The 18,844-nt window shown below is 43.7% G+C and overlaps 1 protein-coding gene and 1 pseudogene across 50 annotated transcripts in view; one reads left to right on the plus strand and one right to left on the minus strand.

The window, feature by feature from the left end:
• Positions 1–18,844, plus strand: part of LOC112912050 (myomegalin-like) — a 224,455-nt gene that overhangs the window by 181,171 nt on the left and 24,440 nt on the right. For 42 of the 50 annotated variants that reach the window (XR_012003055.1, XR_012003056.1, XM_072766730.1 and 39 more), the window contains 9 exons: positions 5,437–5,669; positions 9,035–9,470; positions 10,320–10,512; positions 11,387–11,503; positions 12,101–12,611; positions 14,402–14,637; positions 15,687–15,738; positions 16,821–17,044; positions 17,690–17,842. Coding sequence is in view for 48 of the 50 variants with exons in the window: in XM_072766730.1 (XP_072622831.1) it covers positions 5,437–5,669; positions 9,035–9,470; positions 10,320–10,512; positions 11,387–11,503; positions 12,101–12,611; positions 14,402–14,637; positions 15,687–15,738; positions 16,821–17,044; positions 17,690–17,842 (2,155 nt within the window). In the remaining 2 variants the exon portion in view is untranslated. The remainder of the gene's footprint in view (positions 1–5,436; positions 5,670–9,034; positions 9,471–10,319; positions 10,513–11,386; positions 11,504–12,100; positions 12,612–14,401; positions 14,638–15,686; positions 15,739–16,820; positions 17,045–17,689; positions 17,843–18,844) is intronic. The other 8 variants (XM_072766746.1, XM_072766742.1, XM_072766748.1 and 5 more) reach the window with 1 other exon arrangement.
• LOC140593762 (U4 spliceosomal RNA) lies at positions 7,284–7,407 on the minus strand (annotated as a pseudogene).

Consider the following 18,844-nt stretch of genomic DNA (forward strand, 5'->3'; position numbering starts at 1 on the left):
AGCAAGCCCCCATCAAACCTCAGAACTTGGTACCCAAGGCTGAAACACTGTTCCCAGCAGCCATCAGTGAAGGTGTAACCAGCATGTTCTCAAGCTCAAGAGTTGAATGTCCTGGACCTCAGAGATTAAGTCACCGACAGTGATCCCATTGCACTCACTGGCACTTCTATGTGTCTTCATGTTGCCCAGTGACATTTAGCAATCACATCTCCTAGATGGACCATGCCTGTGAGTCTCTGAGTTATTAAGGAGAAAGTGGATCATTGATAGCTGTCCTTCTGCAGACATAGCTAGGCTTTTCCATTGATAGCTTCCTTGTAGTTATTAGGAAAACTAAGAAAATGAGGCTTTCTGGGTCTGCCTCTATACCTCTCATATAAGGAAAAAGGGAGACCCAACAAAAAGAACCCACATGATCATTCCTCAAATATCATAGGACTTGGCACAATCTTTAGCTCTTGAGGACATGAGTAGTTAATTGTCTAGGATACCTCACGTCCTCAACACAGTTTCTTTACATTCTATCAAGATCCCCTTTTTGTTGCTCTAGCCATATCTGACCCTCACTCCCTTAAGTTCTTGCATGAGTTCCACTTCTCCTTTTATTTGAATATCTTCTTCTAAGTCCTCCTAACCAGTGCTTGTGACTTTAATTATGTATACTACTGCCTCTCCAGGCAGATCCCTTTGCCTCTCATTTCCTAATGTCACTGAGGAGCTTTGGGGAGAAGAGAGGGATCTGTAAGATAAGCAAATATCCATTCTAAGAGTTAGATTGAGATGTCAGCCAGTCACTGGTGGTTATTGCTGCTGTGGACAGGATTAGCTTCAGAAAAAGTGAACAACAGACACAGATGTGAAGACAGCCAGATTCTGATTCTGATTGACACAGTCTAAACTATGTGTAGTCATAAGAGCCCTCTGCTCTAATTCTCAATTGTAGGCAAACTGCTTGTAAAATTGTCCCTTCTTTAACCTTCCTTCCTATAGCTTAGCATGGAACAAATGACCAGATAACATTTTGAGAAGGTCAGTTCAACCCTGGAATAAACCTTTTTATTGGGACATATGTATTTCCCTTGCAATGTCTACCCTATTACTTGGCAGAGATACTTAATAAATTATTAGTTAACCTTTGGATTAGGTTTTGACTCATGATAGACAAATTTACATACTTGATGGATGAAGAATATCTTGGGTAAGCATCATTTTCTTTTCATAATCTTTCCTTGAAAATCAATCTCCAGTTTTGGGTAGGACGAACGTTGGTGTATGAAATCATTGTAAATTCACTTCAACTTTTCTGGAGTTTGAGGGTATGACTCTCCTGCTGCCAAATAAATAAAGCTTGTTTTGCCATAACTGTTTTGTGTACCGATTCTCAAAACTGTGTTTGCTGGTTCCCGGGGAAATCGTCCTTTACAATTCTGCTCTGAGTTCCTGCTTGTTAAGTCCTTGGAAGATACACTTTATTCGACACCGAGCTACCTCCCGCGTTAGACATACACAGACTTCCCCCAACAAACACATCCTATTCTGTGTTCCTTCCAAGGCAAGAGCTATCTTTTGGCCAAAGCAAGTTGCTTCATCCTTATTTTTAGACTACATCAGGAAGTCTCAGGTCTGGCTATGTTGGTAATTTCCCCGAGGTATCTCCCACAGAATCCCATTCTCAAGCAAATGTAAGGTCTATAATAAATAAGTAGGAAATGCCTGTGAAATGAGTCAAGCATTGCCTTTCTTCATTTGAACCTTTGTAGTGGAAAAAAAGTTCATCAAGAATCAAAATTCAAAAAAAAGAATCAAGATTCAAATACAAAGAAGGAGAAAAAAGTAGTGTGAAGAACTTGAGAAAAAAATCATTTTTAATTCCCTTATGCTGCGTGAGGACTGATTTACATTATGAGACATATTGTAATGGGTAAAAACAAAGCAACTCAATTCAAACGAGATCAGTTGTGCACATAGATTTCTGTAGGGTAAAAGAAAACCCAGAGTACACAAAGTTTAATTATACAATGGAAGCAATAGAACAGATGAATTAGGAAATGGCAGATGGAGAGGAACCTGTAAGAGATATAATTAACACTAGACCTAGAGGGTTCTTACGACCACCACACATACTGAAAGCCCTGGGGTTTTATTTGGGGAAAATATAGAAATATTAACTTTGCATAGGTGAGAAAGAAAAACTGATTAAAAAGATTCTGAGTCAGTTTTCATGCATTTACATTTCAATTTAAAAAATAAGCCAAAGTAAGCTCCCTTTGATGCAGAAATGAGAACCCAAATTAACCTGGAAACAAATTAGCCTTTAAAAACTTCTTTCTTTTAGGGCTCTGTTTTCTTTCTTTTCTTTTTTTTTTTTTTTAAGATTTTATTTGTTTATTTGAAAGAGAGAGTGTGAGTGAGAGAGAAAAGGAGCAAGAGGAGAGGCAAAGGGAGAGGGAGAAGCAGACTCTTCACTGAGCAGAGAGCCCAACAAGGAGCTTGATCCCGGGTCTCCAGGATCATGACCCGATCCGAAGGCAGAAACCAAACCGACTGAGCCACCCAGATGCCCACATAACTGTTTCTTAATTTTAAAGTGGGAAATTAGATCAAATATACCTTAAGGCCCCTTCTGGTATTGACATTCCATGGTTCTTAATTTTTTCTTTTTAAAGAAAAGGTAAATTTAAATCAATAGAAGATAACATATATCCAGAAGGCACTTTAAAAATAGATAGATAGGGATCCCTGGGTGGTGCAGCGGTTTGGCGCCTGCCTTTGGCCCAGGGCACGATCCTGGAGACCCGGGATCGAATCCCACGTCGGGCAACCGGTGCATGGAGCCTGCTTCTCCCTCTGCCTGTGTCTCTGCCTCTCTCTCTCTCTCTCTCTCTCTCACTCTCTCCCTCTGTGACTATCATAAATAAATTAAAAAAAATTAAAAAAAAATAGATAGATAGGTATTGCTGGGGCACCTGAGTGACTCAGTCAATTAGGCATCCAGGTCTTGATGTCAGTTCAGGTACTGATCTCAGGGTCATGAGTGTGGAGCCTACTTAAAAAAGACAGTTATCATTAAAGTGAGACATTATTTTTAAACAGAAGGACCCTTTAGGTTTTAGAGAAGAATAAAAGCACCCATATTTGAAACTGATGCCAGTTTATTTTTTTAAAAGATTTTGTTCATTTGATAGAGTGCACACAAGCAGTGGGGAGGAACAGTGGGAGACGCAAACTCTCCACTGAGCACAGGGAGCCCGACCCCAGAGCTCAATTCTAGGACTCTAAGATCATGATCTGGGTTGAAGGCAGACGCTTAACCGACTGAATCACCCAGGTGCCCATGCAAAGTTTATTTTAGTTAAGTTAGTTGGAAAGGGTTTATTTTAAAAGGTAACATCACATAGTTTATATGAGAGTTTGAGGTCCTAAATTTTCAAAAGTGGTTTTATCCAGTCCCTTTTATTTTGTCCCAAGTCCTTGGCGGTATGTACAGAGACAGGCCAGAATAACTGAGCCCAGCAGCAGAACCAGAGAGACAAATGTCAGGCTCAGAACTGTAGGGATGCCTAGGAAATGAGCAACTTTGTCTATGCATCTTTCTTCTTTTTCTTTGCAACCTCAAGTGCTGTGCTACTAAACACCGTGCATATATGTGCTATCAATCAGCCCCACTCATACAGCCTAGATCTTACCATGCTCAGTTACAAACAAAAGCCCTACAGCTTTGTGCAAGCAGCTATTTATCAATCATTGATCCATTTAAGCTGCTCTGGGCCCTGTTTTGTTCAATATATTTGTGACCTGAATAAAGCTATAAAGCATGTAATTAATTCTACAAATCATTCCCAATTGAGTGGCTACTACTTGAGTTATGGAGATGCACATAAAATATTTCAAGGACTTTGATCATTAAGAAATGATTTGTATAGCAACAATGAATTTACTGGCAACAAGTACAAGTCACACTGTTAACACAGAAGAAACAGCACGACCTCGAAATAGCTGTGGGAGAGAGGTGGGAAACTGGGAGATCAAAATAGACTCCAAAAAAAAAAACCAAAATAGACTCAAAGCTAAGTAGAACCCCAAAGTGCAGTCGCAGAGAGGAGAAAGAAGCAACATGGCATTGGGATGTATTAAGATTAATGTTGGGGGCACCTGGGTGGCTCAGTGGTTGAGTATCTGCCTTTGGCTTGGGAAGTGATCCTGGGGTCCTGGGATCGAGTCCTGCAATGGGCTCCCCACAGGGAGCCTGCTCCTCTATGTCTCTGCTTCTCTCTGTATGTCTCCCATAAATAAATAAAATCTTTAAAAAAAAAAAAAAAAGATTGTTGGATGGATGGATGAGAAATCCTTGCACTAAAATATGTAGTCATACACTGAATAGGTTATCATACCCAGGATTTGGTTTCCATACTTTTAAAAGTGTTGGGGATCCCTGGGTGGCGCAGCGGTTTGGCGCCTGCCTTTGGCCCAGGGCGCGATCCTGGAGACCCGGGATTGAATCCCACATCAGGCTCCTGGTGCATGGAGCCTGCTTCTCCCTCTGCCTATGTCTCTGCCTCTCTCTCTCTCTCTCTCTCTCTCTCTGTATGACTACATAAATAAATAATAAAAAATAATTTAAAAAAAAATTAAAGTGTGTGGAGAACTGGAGAGGAACCCAAGATGAATAATAAGAAAGTCTTCAAAAAAAAATTATCCTTTGAGGAAAAGCTACACAAACCACTTGAGTTGACACACTGAAGAGTAACTACAGGGGTATCCTCAAAACGTAGAAAGGTATTGGGAAGTTATTTCCACCTTGTTTTCTTCCCAGGTGTTTAGATTTGTAGAGCTCTGTGCCTGGTAGCAGCAGCACAAGGGTGATAACCAACAGGTAATACTGGCTGCTGGGCAGGTGGTCTCACTTTTAACTTCTCCGTAGTTCCAGGACGAGAGTCTTAAGCTTCTGTTCTCTGTAGCTGAGTGCCTTCTGTCTTAGTTATCCTTTTTAGGGCCTGAGGCTTTGAGTGCTGGTGTCTCAAGGTGTGATCTTTGCAGTCAAGGACTTGGATGTTGTGTGGAGTCAAAGAAGTTTCCTGTCTTGTAGGAAGATTCTCAGGGGACTCTGCCCCTCTGGAGGAGAAGAATCACAGCCTCCACACTCTCCAGTCCTATGTAAACCTCATGTGTTTGCATTTGGTTTTTATTTATGATGTGCTGTCGTTTTTTTCACCCACATCTGGATGCCACTCTTCCTGCCCATGGAAGCAATTCTTCCTGCTTTCTTGCTGTCCTCATCACCTAAACCAATCTCCAGGGCCCTTATGACTGAGGAAGTCCTTAGGGTGAGCACATTTTAGTGCTGCCTCTTTGGTTCGCATTAAAGCCTGCCTTTGCGATCTGAAGTTCCTCTTGAATCCTCTTCCCTAACTTCTTTATACTATGGTTTTCTTTCAGCTCATCAAGGTGGCTTTGGAGAAAAGTCTGGCAACTGTGGAGACTCAGAACGTATGTCTCCCCCCTCCTTCCTCAGCAGGAGGGGACAATAACAGGGGTCTTCAGGAGGAGATGCTCCACTTGAGGGCTGAGATCCACCAGCACTTAGAGGAGAAGAGGAGAGCTGAGGGGGAACTGAAGGAGCTAAAGGCTCAAATTGAGGAAGCAGGATTCTCCTCTGTGGCCCACATCAGGTAGGACACTGCCTAGAGAAGGGGAGCCTGCCCATTGAGAGGCCACCATAGCCAAGGAGTTCACCTTGCTGCAACCAAGGCATTTGTGCTACTATAGGGCTTCTTGGTTCACATCCCAAGCTCCATGCCTTAATGGTTTGAATTCTTTAGAGAAAACTCAGTAATATTGGATAATGGTGATTGTTAATAATTACCATTTAAATTATTTAAATCTGGTCTTAATTCAGTATAATAATGCCCATTATTAGCTATGCAGTCACTAGTGCAAACATCCCAGTTGTATGACAGGTGTTGCCCTTTGAATTGACTGGAAGATATGAGAAATGATGCTTTGCTGCTGCATGCAGAACCAGAATAGTTGTTGAAGGAGGAGGATTTTTACAGGGACCCTTTCATCTCCACTCAGCTCTCTCTCAGCAGCATGAATCCCTACATCATGGAGTAGCAACTGTAATAATCTCTGCTCTTTTGTTAACTTTACGAAAGTGGCATATAGCTGATTCATTGGCTAGATTGGCCACTCTGTTTTTAATGGCATTTTTTCAAAAGATGTTTGGGGAACATGCTAATAATGTAGGGCTAATCCATTCATTCATTCATCCTTGCCTATTACATGCCACCTAAGCAACCTTGAGTCATAGAATAATATTAACACTAAAGAGGACCTTGGCATCTAGCCTATCCCTTATTTCATGGCCAAGAAAACTCCAGTGTAAAAAGTTCTAGCAACTTGCTCAAAGTTGCATATTAGTCCATGGCTAGACCCCTGCCTCCCAATTTTTAATATGTAAGCCATACATGCTATATAATTTGCCAAACAATTTTGGAAATATTGTGATCATCCTTCATGCTTGTTCTTTTACTCTGAATGCTCATGATCTTTTTTTTTTTTCTTTTTTTTTTTTAAAAGAAAGAGAGCACAAGGCAGGGAGGGGCAGAGGGAGAGGAAGATAGAGAATCCTAAGTAGTTCCATGCCTGCCGAGGAGTCTGACAGGCTCAGTCTCACAATCTTGAGGTCATAACTTGAGCTAAAATCAAGAGTCAGATGCCTAACTGACAGAGCCAGCCAGGCACCCCATGGTATTTCCTTCTACTGAAGTGAAATTCTACTTAAGTGAAAGAATAAGTCTTTAGGGATCCCTGGGTGGCACAACGGTTTGGTGCCTGCCTTTGGCCCAGGGCGCGATCCTGGAGACCTGGGATCGAATCCCACGTTGGGCTCCCAGTGCATGGAGCCTGCTTCTCCCTCTGCCTGTGTCTCTGCCTCTCTCTCTCTCTCTCTCTCTCTCTCTCTCTGTGACTATCATAAATAAATAAAAATAAAAAAATTAAAAAAAAGTTTTTATTTTTTAGTAAGCTCTATATAGGCCCAATGTGGGGCTTGAACCCACAACCTCGAGATCAAGTCACATTTTCTACTGACCTAGTCAACCAGGTACCCCAAGCATAAATTTTACTTAACCTTTTTTATGTGTAAACTTGGTTAAGCTCTTGGATAAGAACAGTACATCTCTTTTGATCCTACAGCTGAATATAAAATCAAACCAAATGTAGATACCTTCATAGTTTATTTTCTTTTTTCCCCAGAATTACTAACCTGAAACTCTGATTCACCTTTCCATCCAACCTTAAGAATCACAGATACTGTAGAAGACAGAATCTGTCTAATGTTTCCATTAGCAATAATCATCCCTCAGGTAAACTTCATTGCCTATGATACTGCCACTGCGAAAAGCTAAGATCTATCTAAGGAAAGCCCATCTTTTGAGAAGACTTTGTTGAGCTTTGTTCTCTTCGGTTTATATCATGAAAACAGTTTTTCCCCCAAAAATGAAGCTATAATATAATACCAGATATTTTTTCCATACTACACATGTGTTGCCTTCTCTCCATCTCACATCTCAGTTTTGGCAAAATACCTGTCCCCCTTCTTCATCGAGGAAACTCTCCTGGATAGTCAGTCTATCTGATTCCCATGTCCGAAAGTATTTTCTTTTTTTCTTCTTAATTCCCACTAGACAGGTATTGCTCATGTTTTGAAGACTTCAGGATTCTAAGAAACCCAATCTAGGGGGATAGGCGACTGCTAATCCTTCCAGGTGTGAATGACTTGTGTCTTTGGCTCCTTTAGGCAGCACTTCTCAATTTAGCATGCTTAAGAATCACCTGCAGAACTTAAGCAACATCTAGATCCATGAGCCTTAGCTCTAAAGTTTGGTTTTTTTAAACAAGGACCTCATAGGATTCTGATATTAGTACTTTTCAGGTCTGCAGCTGGTACAGCAGAATAAAATGACTCCTCTGTGGCAGACCCTGAGCTAACGAGACCACATATGCAATTTCATTTAAGAGTCCAGTAACTTCACTGGGTCCAAGTTATCCTTATTTTTCATAAAAGGAGACTGAAACTCAAAGAGGTTAAGCAAACTACCTATTTAAATGAATTGCCTTGTTAAGGCCATGTTTTTTATGGCTTCCATCCAACCCTGGTGAAGGATTTGGTGGGAAGAAAGGGTAAGGTCTAGAATGTCTTGATGAAAATGAGTTGTTTATCCATTTTATTTCTTCTACAAATAGGAATGTTTTATGTGGCAGGTGCTGTGAAGGCTCTGGGGATACAGAGTGAACAGAACAGAAAGAGTCCTGACCTCATGAAGATGATCTATCACAAGAGCCAGGCATTAAACAAAATAATTACAGAAGTACATTTGATTGTAGTTCTGATTAGTATTATTTATTTCTTGTTTCCCCAGGTCCTAATTTCTCATTCAGTGGTTGAGAACTGACTGATGATAATTAATAGAATTCTAGAATCCATAATAATAAATTTGTCGCAATCAACGAGGTCTTTATTTTTTTTTTCTTAACAGCATAAGTTAATTCCAGAGGCCACTGAAAATTAGAACCTTAGGTTGAGAGGCACCTGGGTGGCTCAGTCAGTTAAATTATCTGCCTTTGGCTCAGGTGGTGATCCTAGGGTCCTGGGCTCGAGATCAGCATCAGGCTCCCTGCTCAGTAAGGAGTCTGCTTCTCCCTCTCCCTCTGCCCCCTACTCATATTCTGTCTATCTCAAATAAATGGAATCTTAAAAGAGAGAGAGAGAGAGAGAGAGAGAGAGGCTAAATGACATGGGTTAAGACAACTAGACCAGGTGTGTTGAGTCCAAGATTTTTAGCAATTGCGTCGCCACCAGGTACGTGTGGTAGTGCTGGCAAGTCTCTCTTTTCCTGAGTTTTGGTTCCCTTGTCTACAAAATAAGGGCACCTTTGTAGCTCTCTGACGTTACTTCATGCTTTGGGGTGTCTCTGAAGTCTTTGCTGGACCCAGACCAGAGCCAGCCGCTCACGGTGTGTGTTTCCTGTAGGAACACCATGCTGAGCCTTTGCCTTGAGAATGCAGAGCTGAAAGAGCAGATGGGAGAAGCAATGTCTGATGGATGGGAGATCGAGGAAGACAAGGAGAAGGGCGAGGTGACAGTGGAAACTGTGGCAGCCAAAGGAGGTCTGAATGAAAATAGCCTTCAGGCTGAGTTCAGAAAGCTCCAGGGAAAACTGAAGCATGCCCACAACATTATCAACCTCCTCAAAGAGCAGCTGGTGCTGAGCAGCAAGGATGGGAATAGTAAACTTAGTCCAGAGCTCCTAGTGCGCCTGGACCAGGAGATCGACAGAATGAACACAGAGCTGGTCTGTTCTCCGGAGAAGCCCCAGTGCCAGGAAGAAGAGCATATGACCACAAGGCCCTGCCCCAGACCCCAGAGCCTTGACCTTGGGGCTACCCTCTCAGTGGATGGCCACCAAGTAAGTATGGGATTAGATGGAATGAAAGACCTGTGCAGAAGGTCTGTGCTGGAGGTAACAGTTTTTACCTTCAATAGTACTACCCTGTGGGTCAAGAAGGACTCAGGGAAGGGCACCTTTGCACCACAAGCAGTAGTAATAGTCTACACGTTCAGCCTTTGAAAAGGCTTTTACAACAGTTTCTCATTTACTTGGGTAATTAATCTTTCATAAGTCTTTCTTCAGCATTTAATTTTCCAGATAACCACACTAGGCATAGGCAGCAGGCAGTAAGACCTGGGCTCTGTCCTGGAAGTACTCAGTACAGTGGGGAAAGATGACACAAACAGACCATTTCAATAGGATGCAGTCTAGGGATGCCTTGGGGTTAAGGTAGCCCAGACAGGTGGTGTGTAATGACATATCTCCTTATCACTGCCATTTTCATCACAGCTCCTCCCAGCTCTCTGTTCCTGAGCCACAGGAGGGGCTATTGGATCCTCATAAGGAGAGGGGCTTTGCTGAGTATTGAATAAATGGAGAATACAGAGGATTCTGAGGGGACAAGTTGGGGGGACAGGAGTGCAAGGAGAGATGATTAGAGGTTTCTACCCCTTCTCTTTTCAACCACTGAACCAACATTTACTGAGAGCTCCTCAGTGGACTCTACTGGTGCTATGTGCTGTAGATAGAGATGAATAAAATATACTAGCTCGGTAGGAGCATGGTCTGGAAAGCAAGTGACTGCCAAATGTCATGAGTAGTGCTGTAACAAACCCTTGAATCAAGTCCACACGGTTCAGAAGGGGTAGTGGCCATGACTACACGGGGCTGTTACTGCCCTGGTCCCTATGCTGGCTCTTTTTGCAGCTGGATAACCGGCCCCAGGCCCAAGACCCTGGGCCTCAGACAGAATTTAGCCTTCCTGGATCCACCAAACACCTGCGCTCCCAGCTGGCCCAATGCAGACAACGCTATCAGGATCTCCAGGAGAAGCTGCTGATATCGGAAGCCACAGTCTTTGCACAGGCCAACCAACTGGAGAAATACCGAGTCATGCTTAGTAAGTCTTAGAGTTCACCATCACGAACGTGTCAGTCTTCTCCTTGAGAAACTACATGCTTTGCAGACTTGATTTTTCTTCCCCAGCCTCAAAACAACTATAATCCTGACCAGGGTCCTAGAACTGTGGAAATGGATATTTAATTGCACCTGCAGAGAAGAATAAAGAACAAAACAAGTTTGCAGTGAGCATATAGTGAAGAAATGGGCTAACATCTAGGTTTGCTGATTTCTGGTATAGGCAGCAAAATGCCTTATGTCTCTCAACATAGTTTCTCTCCTCCTCTTGGCACCAAATAATATTCCTCAAAAATATATCATCAAAAAAAAATATCATCATTGTTGGTTTAGAATCCAGGCTTTCTAATAGAACTTCCTGTGGTGATGGAAATACTTACAGAAGACATGAAATGTGGCTAGTTCAAATCAGGAATTTTATTTACTTTTAATTTAATATGAAGTAGTCACATGTGATTAGTTATCTTAATGAAAAGTAAGGATCTAGATGTTTTAGGACTTGGAATTAGTTCAGCTCCATTCACATATTTACTGAGCCTCTGTGGATAAAGCACTACTAGTTTCACTGGGGCTTCTGGGTTTGGTAATATATAATACCCAACTTAAAGATGTCTGGTCCCCAGAAAGCCTCAGTTGTTGTAGATCAGATCATCAGTGGCAAACATAGGCTCATCCTGGTGGAAGGAAGCCCTGCCTGGAGTGGGTGGTCTCCTCTCCCACTTGAGTCTGAAGAAGCATCTATCTCACTCTGGCTCTGACCTCTCTGCCCCCTGAGGACTAGGGCATGTGCTACTGAGATCTTGGGAGTAGTGGGAAATTCAGATCCTCTGTAACGCCCTCTGTATCTTCCCGAGCAGGTGAATCCTTGGTGAAGCAGGACAGCAAGCAGGTGCAGGTGGACCTCCAGGATCTGGGCTATGAAACCTGTGGCCGAAGTGAGAATGAGGCTGAGCGGGAGGAGAGCACCAGTCCCGGTAAGAACACAAGGGCAGGGCTCTTGGCCTCCCTGGAGTCAGCTTCACATCTGGGAGCTGTTGGCCAATCCCACAGCTGATGAGGAGTAGGGCTGAGGGGATATTGTAGACTAATAGGGGACCCAGGACCAGAGAGTGACAAGAAGGTTGGCACAGAACTCTTGCCCAACATAAGGCTGAGTGTGAGTTGGAATGTCACTAATTAGTTTTCAGCATGCTGCTGTTAATTAAAAGAAGAAATAGGTTATCATCTGAGACTTACTTTTTAATGAAAAGACCAGTTTTGGGGGGTATGCCAACTGTATGTTAAACTTTTTTTTCATTATAGAAAGACTTTGACTGTAAGGGCATCCACCAAACCAAAATCGAGTAGAGAAGAAAAACAGTGCCATAGAAGATGACTGTGCCTGACCTTCAGGGCTGTTGGGTGGCTAAGAAATACCATATTTGAACACTAGTAAAGCAGTAAAGTGCAGGGCTGAATAAAGTACCACTTTAACGTTTGCTCTAATAGTTCTTATTCCCAGCACCAGAGCTGCCTCCAACTACAGCAGCATGTATAGCTTTATTCAGGAAGCTGTCTTTGTCTTTTCTCAGAGTGTGAGGAGCATGACAGCCTCAGGGAAACAGTCCTGATGGTGGGGCACCTGGGCTCACTGCTGGCCAGCCCTCCAGGGAAGAAGCCCTTGGAAAGCCATCGAGGGAAGCAGGAGGAGTTCCAGGCATATGGAAAGTCAGAAGACATCTCTGTCCTACATAAGGACATCAGAGATCTGAAGGCCCAGCTGCAGAATGCCAACAAGATCATTCAGAATCTTAAGAGCCGGGTCCGGTCCCTCTCAGTTACAAGTGATTATTCATCTAGTCTGGAGAGACCGAGAAAGCTGAAGGCCATTGGCACCCTCGAAGGATCCTCACCTCACAGTGTCACTGACGAGGATGAGGGGTGGCTGTCTGATGGCACTGGGGCTTTCTGCACCCCAGGGCTTCAGGCTAAAAAGGATCTGGAGAGTCTGATCCAGAGAGTGTCTCAGCTGGAGGCCCAGCTCCCGAAAACTGGAGTGGAAGGGAAGCTAGCAGAAGAGCTGAGATCAGCCTCATGGCCTGGGTAAGTAGGGTACTCTTTGGACCTCTATTTGATTGATGACATCTAAGTTTGTGTTTGAGGTAGGCTAGTCCAGGCAGGTAGAAGAGAGAATCCATCATGGTAATCAGAAGAGCACCTTTATAAATGCTAGGCCTAGATCTGAAGCAGGATCAGTAGGTCTCTGGGTTTCCTCTCAGGGATCTACTAGTAAAGTGATAGGATATATATGTAGTAGTAAGACTGGAGCCAGACTGCTGGGTTTGAATCCTAGCCCTGGCACTTTCTAGCTGTACAGCTTACCTATTACATGAGGATAGTAAGAGAACCTATCTCAAAAGGTGATTATTAGATTTAAATGAATTAATACAAGTACTTAATAATTACCTAACATATATTAAGTTCTCTCTACTACTTGCCATATCTATTATTGTTATTGAAACTTTGTGTTGAAAAACACTGGGTAAACTTCCATCTGGGTCCTTGTTATCTGCACTGAGTATCAAACCATCCAAAAGCTTAGAGGCCTCAAATAATAATTTATGTGGATTGACTGGGGTCAGCAGTGTGGCTTATGCTTGGGGGTCTCATAAGGCTGCCATCAGATGGTGGCTCAGGCTGGACATAGCTTCTTCATTCACATGTCTGGTGAGATGGTGCTCCTTGGCCTCTCTCTTTCTCCCCATTGCTTCTTGTCTTCTAGGGTTTTTCTTCCCAGTGTAGGCCGCTCATAGTATAGTGGTCTCAGGGTAGTTCCACGTCTACATGGCAGCTGGCTTCCAACAGATAGGAAGTAGAAGTTGCCAGGACAGTTAAGAGCTACTCCTGGACTTGGCACAGTGTCACTTCCATCCTTATCTTGGTCAAAGTAGTCACAGAGCTTGCCCAGATTTAAGGAGTGGAGAATAGCCTCTACCTGATGATGAAAGAAGGGGCAAAGACAAATCACAAAACTCTGTGTGGAATAGGAACTTGTGTAATGGCCATCTTTGCAAAATACAGTCTGCCCTAATATAGATGGTCTTTGAAATAGAAGGCAGGAAAGATCCTATCTAGGCTTAGTGATTTTTCTTTCAAGTTTATGTATTTATTTACTTTAAGTAATCTCTCTACCCAGCATGGGGCTTGAAGTCATGACCCCAAGATCAAGAGATGCGTGCTCTTCTGAGTGAGCCAGGCATCCCAGGATTAAGTGATTCTAATCACTAAATTTATTTTTATTTATTGTGTTTATTGAGTATCTACTCAATAAATACATTTAGTGTTTATTGAGTATCAACTGTGAATCTACTCTCTACTAGTTCTGGAAGGAATGTAAAATTTGGCACCATATTTACCTCCACAGGATAGGATTCACCTGGACATATGACTAACATATATAAAACAGTGTAAGAACAGTGGCACACTAGATTGATGTAGTCATGTATCAGAGCAAGATTTATTCTTAAATACCTTCTTTGGTTTCTGTGCCAGAATATAGCCTGGGGAGCTCCTTAGAGATGGTCTCACAGAAATCTCTCAGGGACGCCTGGGTGGCTCAGTGGTTGAACATCTGACTTTAGCTCAGGGTTTGATCCCAGGGTCCCAGGATTGAGTCCCACATCGGGCTCCCTGCATGGAGCCTGCTTCTCCCTCTGCCTATGTCTCTGCCCCTATCTCTCTCTCTCTCTCTCTCTCTCTCTCTCTCTCATGAATAAATAAATAAATAAAATCTTTAAAAAAAAAAAAAAAAGAAAAGAAATCTCTACCAAAGGCCGATAATTTAACGTTCACTCATTTTCATTCTTACTTTTTCCTCTTGTCTCCTATATTAGGAAATATGATTCCCTAATTCAGGATCAGGCCCGAGAGCTGTCGTACCTACGCCAGAAGATACGAGAAGGGAGAGGTATCTGTTATCTTCTCACCCAGCATGCAAAAGATACAGTAAAATCTTTTGAGGACCTTCTTAGGAGCAATGACATTGACTACTACCTGGGCCAGAGCTTCCGTGAGCAACTTGCCCAGGGAAGCCAGCTGACAGAGAGGCTCACCAGTAAACTCAACACCAGTAAGTTGGCCACAGTGCTTTGGCACACTCTCAGCCACTCCCACAGCCTCAGGCCCAGGCGGCCACCACACCTCCACCACAGCTGGTTAACCCAGGTCCTGCTTCCACTTCATTTCCCGGGACCATTACAGGATTAGGACTGACTAGGACACAGGGTTGGAGAGGTCATGATTGCGACAGCAGAAACCTGAGCACTCGTGGCAAGTGACCTTTAGGGAAGTAGGCTGTGTCCATCCAGTGCTAAGGGAGAGAAAGTGAGAAGAGATTAGAGGACCTCATCATAGTGCAAAAGAGCCTGACAGAATTCCAAGACCCAGGTGGTGGCCTGGATGCTTCCATTAACTTGCCTGGGGCAATGGCTTAGCCTTTCAGCATCTGTTTCTTTGTTTATTGCGTGGTGTCATACGTGAATATAATTCCAATATGGATAAAGCACCTTCCCCTTTGGCCATGGTTTGGGCACTGAATGTCATGGTGCAAGGACTAGGAATATTGGCTATTATTGGTTATTATTAATGGAGCTCTTTGCCTAGAAAAAAATTCTTGAGAGTACCTGAGGGGGAGCACAATCGGTCTTGGGGGCCAGCCATCCCACATGCTGGTGCACAGGTTGGGACAGGGCTGTTTGTCATCTCCTCAGAGCAAGAGTGGGTTCTACATGAATGCTATGATGCAACACAGAGCATACATCTAGGAGTCAGTCTGTGGCAGGTCTAGAAGCTGGAATGTTCCAGAGAGAGGCTGGGCAAGTGCCTTTTAAACTTCTTTGCATCAAAAAAAATTTAAAAAAAATAAACTTCTTTGCATCAATTTAGGGTAGAAGATGTCATGATGTTGATCACCAGGTCAGGAGAGGTGCCTTGTGAGCTCAGGAGAGCCTACAGGTCTCCCCTCTGAGGATACAATCTGCAGCCTCCCAGAGTAATTCTCCTACATGTCCTGGACATAGAGGAGTCACCGTTCTGTACCCACATAAGTTCCTGCATTTATAATGTGGGAAGTGGGACCTGTTTAATTTCTTACCATTTCTTTCTGAATTTGGCTTACAGAGGATCATAAAAGTGAGAAAGATCAAGCTGGACTTGAACCACTGGCCCTCAGGTAATTTGAAATAGGGTCTGGTAAAGGAATCAGGAACAAGGCTCAAGGGGTCCAGGGTGACTACAACTTCATAAATCGGGGTGGTGGGGGGTGGGGGTAGAATGCTGCTTATAATGAATTCATGAAACACCTTACTATTGTTTTTAGCCTAATTCTTTACTCTCTTTTGCTATAATTCTTTTGATTTCTATTTGCATATTTATTCTCCAGGCTTGGTAACCTAGAGTCAGTCTGATCCAAAAGTAAACTAACCAGGTTCCAGGGCTTCTAGGCACCCTCAGGTTATCCTCTGCTTTCCTCCTATGTGTTTAAAGTTGAAGCTGTGCTGCTAAGTCAGCTTACCCCAAGCTGAATTGGCTGCTAGTTTAATAACTGCCCAATTTCCTTGGGGGAATAAAGAATCAAAGAACCACAGTACAATTCCTAAGGGGAAAGGCCTAGGTGTTGCAGATGCCTGGGAGGCTACAGTGTCTCAGGAGCCAGTTTTCAATGAGTCACTATGTATAATTGTATAATGTGCAGTAAAATATGGGGCCAAAATCCACTGTAGCCACTAATTCAAGCCCCTTTGTGTCAGAAGTGTGCTTTAGACTATGTGGTGCTTCTTAAAATTCCAGTGGTGAAGAATAAAGTGGGGTTTTTTTGGTTATTATTTCTGATCCATCACAGACATAGACAATCAACCAGATGATTCCACACACCCTGCTTTTGGCTGTCCATGATAATTTCAAACTGCTATATGTTTCTCACCACTCACCTTCAATTACTGTACTTATCTTCTTGGAGACTGGTAACCAAGAATTCTCGGACTCCAGCTCTGCTGGGGCCGCACTTAGAACAGTAGTGCCTTAGAGAGTTAGCCCAATCTCCGCCAGTCCCCAGCACATCATGTGGCCAGTGCACTGACTAGCTACTGCTCCCCAAACCTCTGTACTCTCCGCCCCTAATCAGTGATAGGTTATTTTGATTGTTCTTTGCAGGAATGGTTTCCTTGACTTCTGTGGCTTTTCCCATGTGCCTTAGTCAGGACTAGTTGACCCGGTGACCTTGGCTTCACCTGTTGTCCCACTTCACCCCACCAGGCTCAGCAGGGAGCTGCAGGAGAAGGAGAAAGTGATTGAAGTCCTGCAGGCCAAGCTAGATGCCCGGTCTCTCACACCCTCCAGCAGCCATGCATTGTCAGACTCCCACCGCTCTCCCAGCAGCTCCTCCTTCCTGTCTGATGAGCTGGAAGCCTGCTCTGACATGGATGTAGCCAGCGAGTACACACATTATGAAGAGAAGAAGGCTCCGCCTGGTCACTCAGGTAGCCTCCACTTTCTGAGTGGTACCACCTTTCTCTAGGCTGAGGGGAAACTTCCATAACCAGGCTTTATAGATCCATCTTGGTGTGTATCAGGCTGAACATGGCTCTGGGACCAAGCACCAAGCACAAGCCCCTGTGGTTCAGGATCTTTGCTCTGCTCCTGACTCTGCAGGGTGTCACTGGGTCTCCAATGGATGTGCACACTGGTAGACCCAAGGTGAACCACAGTGAGAAGAGTGAGAAGATCCTGGCCAACTTTTCTTCCCCACTGCCTCATGACCACAGACTACCTGACTAACTTCCTTCTTAAAATGGGACATCTTATCTCTCCTGCAATGATCTTGCTTGCTGCATTTCCTGAACAGTATCCCAAGTTATCTGTCAGGGGTCACAGATGCTGTCTGTCCCACCTGGTATTTTTAGAAGCACCATTTTCATGGTTTCCAGATCTGGGCCTATCACCTCTAAGGTGGCTTGCCCCACTCAAGAAGCTTTCTGAAAGCAAGGAAATGAACACTGTTCACAGTGCTTGTGCTTGATGCTTTTCCAGAAAGCAAGGCTCTGCCTTGGTACCCCTGGTTAAATATAAGGCCAGATTCTAGTTCTTTGTCAACCACCATTTTCTTTCATTCATGGGTTTTGTAGATTCCATCCATCATTTGAGTCATTCTGCTGTACTGTCTTCTAAACCATCAGCAACCAGTGTACCTCAGGGGGTTAAGGCCGAACCCAGCAGCAACCCCATCAGCTTGCCAGCTCCCCAGAACCCCCCCCAAGAGGCCAGCCAGGCCCATCCAGGTATGCGACAGCTGACATGGCGGGAGGTTTTTCTCTTCTCCCTCAGCAGCCTGTTTGACTTTTCTTCAGGGATGAATGTCTCCACTGTCAGGAGAGAGTGCTATAAATTATATGCATTAAATCCTAGATGAAATCAAGAGATCATCATAGTTCACCACTTGTGTCTGAGTTTTCTTTGTTTTAAATATTTTAGAAAAATCAGAAATCTACAATAGACTTTGATCTGCATAATAATTTTGACCAGTAATTGGAGAATCATTTTAAAGAAAATATTTTCATTTCTTTTCTCTCATTTTACCCTGGGGAGCAAAGAGGCAAAATGTTTCTCCTAGGATTACAGTAGCAAAGAACAACACAACAAAAGCCACTTCTGCTCACCTGTAAACATTACCCATTTTATCTGTACTGTAAGCCTCTGTAGCAGCTCAGGATGTTTCAGTGACCTCAGAAAAGATCCTGTTCCTATTATATGATCATTCATGGATTTACGAACAGGTTGGCAGCCCTCGATATGTATGTAGTGTGTATCCTGGAGCCAGCTGGGGTAGTTTTTATTTACCTGCCCCAGCCTAGTTGCTGGGGGGTGTGCGGTTCAATCACAGCCCCATACCAGTAATGGCAGGAAAAAGGCAAACCTTGTCCTCACCTCCTACCTCCTGCCACAATTGGCTGTCTGCCTTCAGTGTGGTAAGGTGCCCCCAGAGAGCACAGTGCTTTCCTTCTGCTGCCCCCAGCTCTCCTGAGAACAAGTCACTGAAATCTTAAAGAGGGGATGTGTCTGACTCTTTCAGAGCCTGAGCTCAAAGTTTCTGGGCCAGAGTAGGCAGCAGCTGTCCCAGGGAAGTCATGGGAAAAAGCTATATGCCTAGCACTTAGACATATGTGTAAATGTTGTGGGATCAAACAGAGCAGAAGGCCATGGGTTTTAAAATCAGAAGGCTTCCCTTCAGGGGATGCCTAGGGATGCCTGGCCTGTGTCTCTTGGCAACGTGGGTGTCTTTG

This window comes from Vulpes vulpes, chromosome 8 (genome assembly GCF_048418805.1).
Source record: "Vulpes vulpes isolate BD-2025 chromosome 8, VulVul3, whole genome shotgun sequence".
NCBI classification, from domain to species: domain Eukaryota; kingdom Metazoa; phylum Chordata; class Mammalia; order Carnivora; family Canidae; genus Vulpes; species Vulpes vulpes.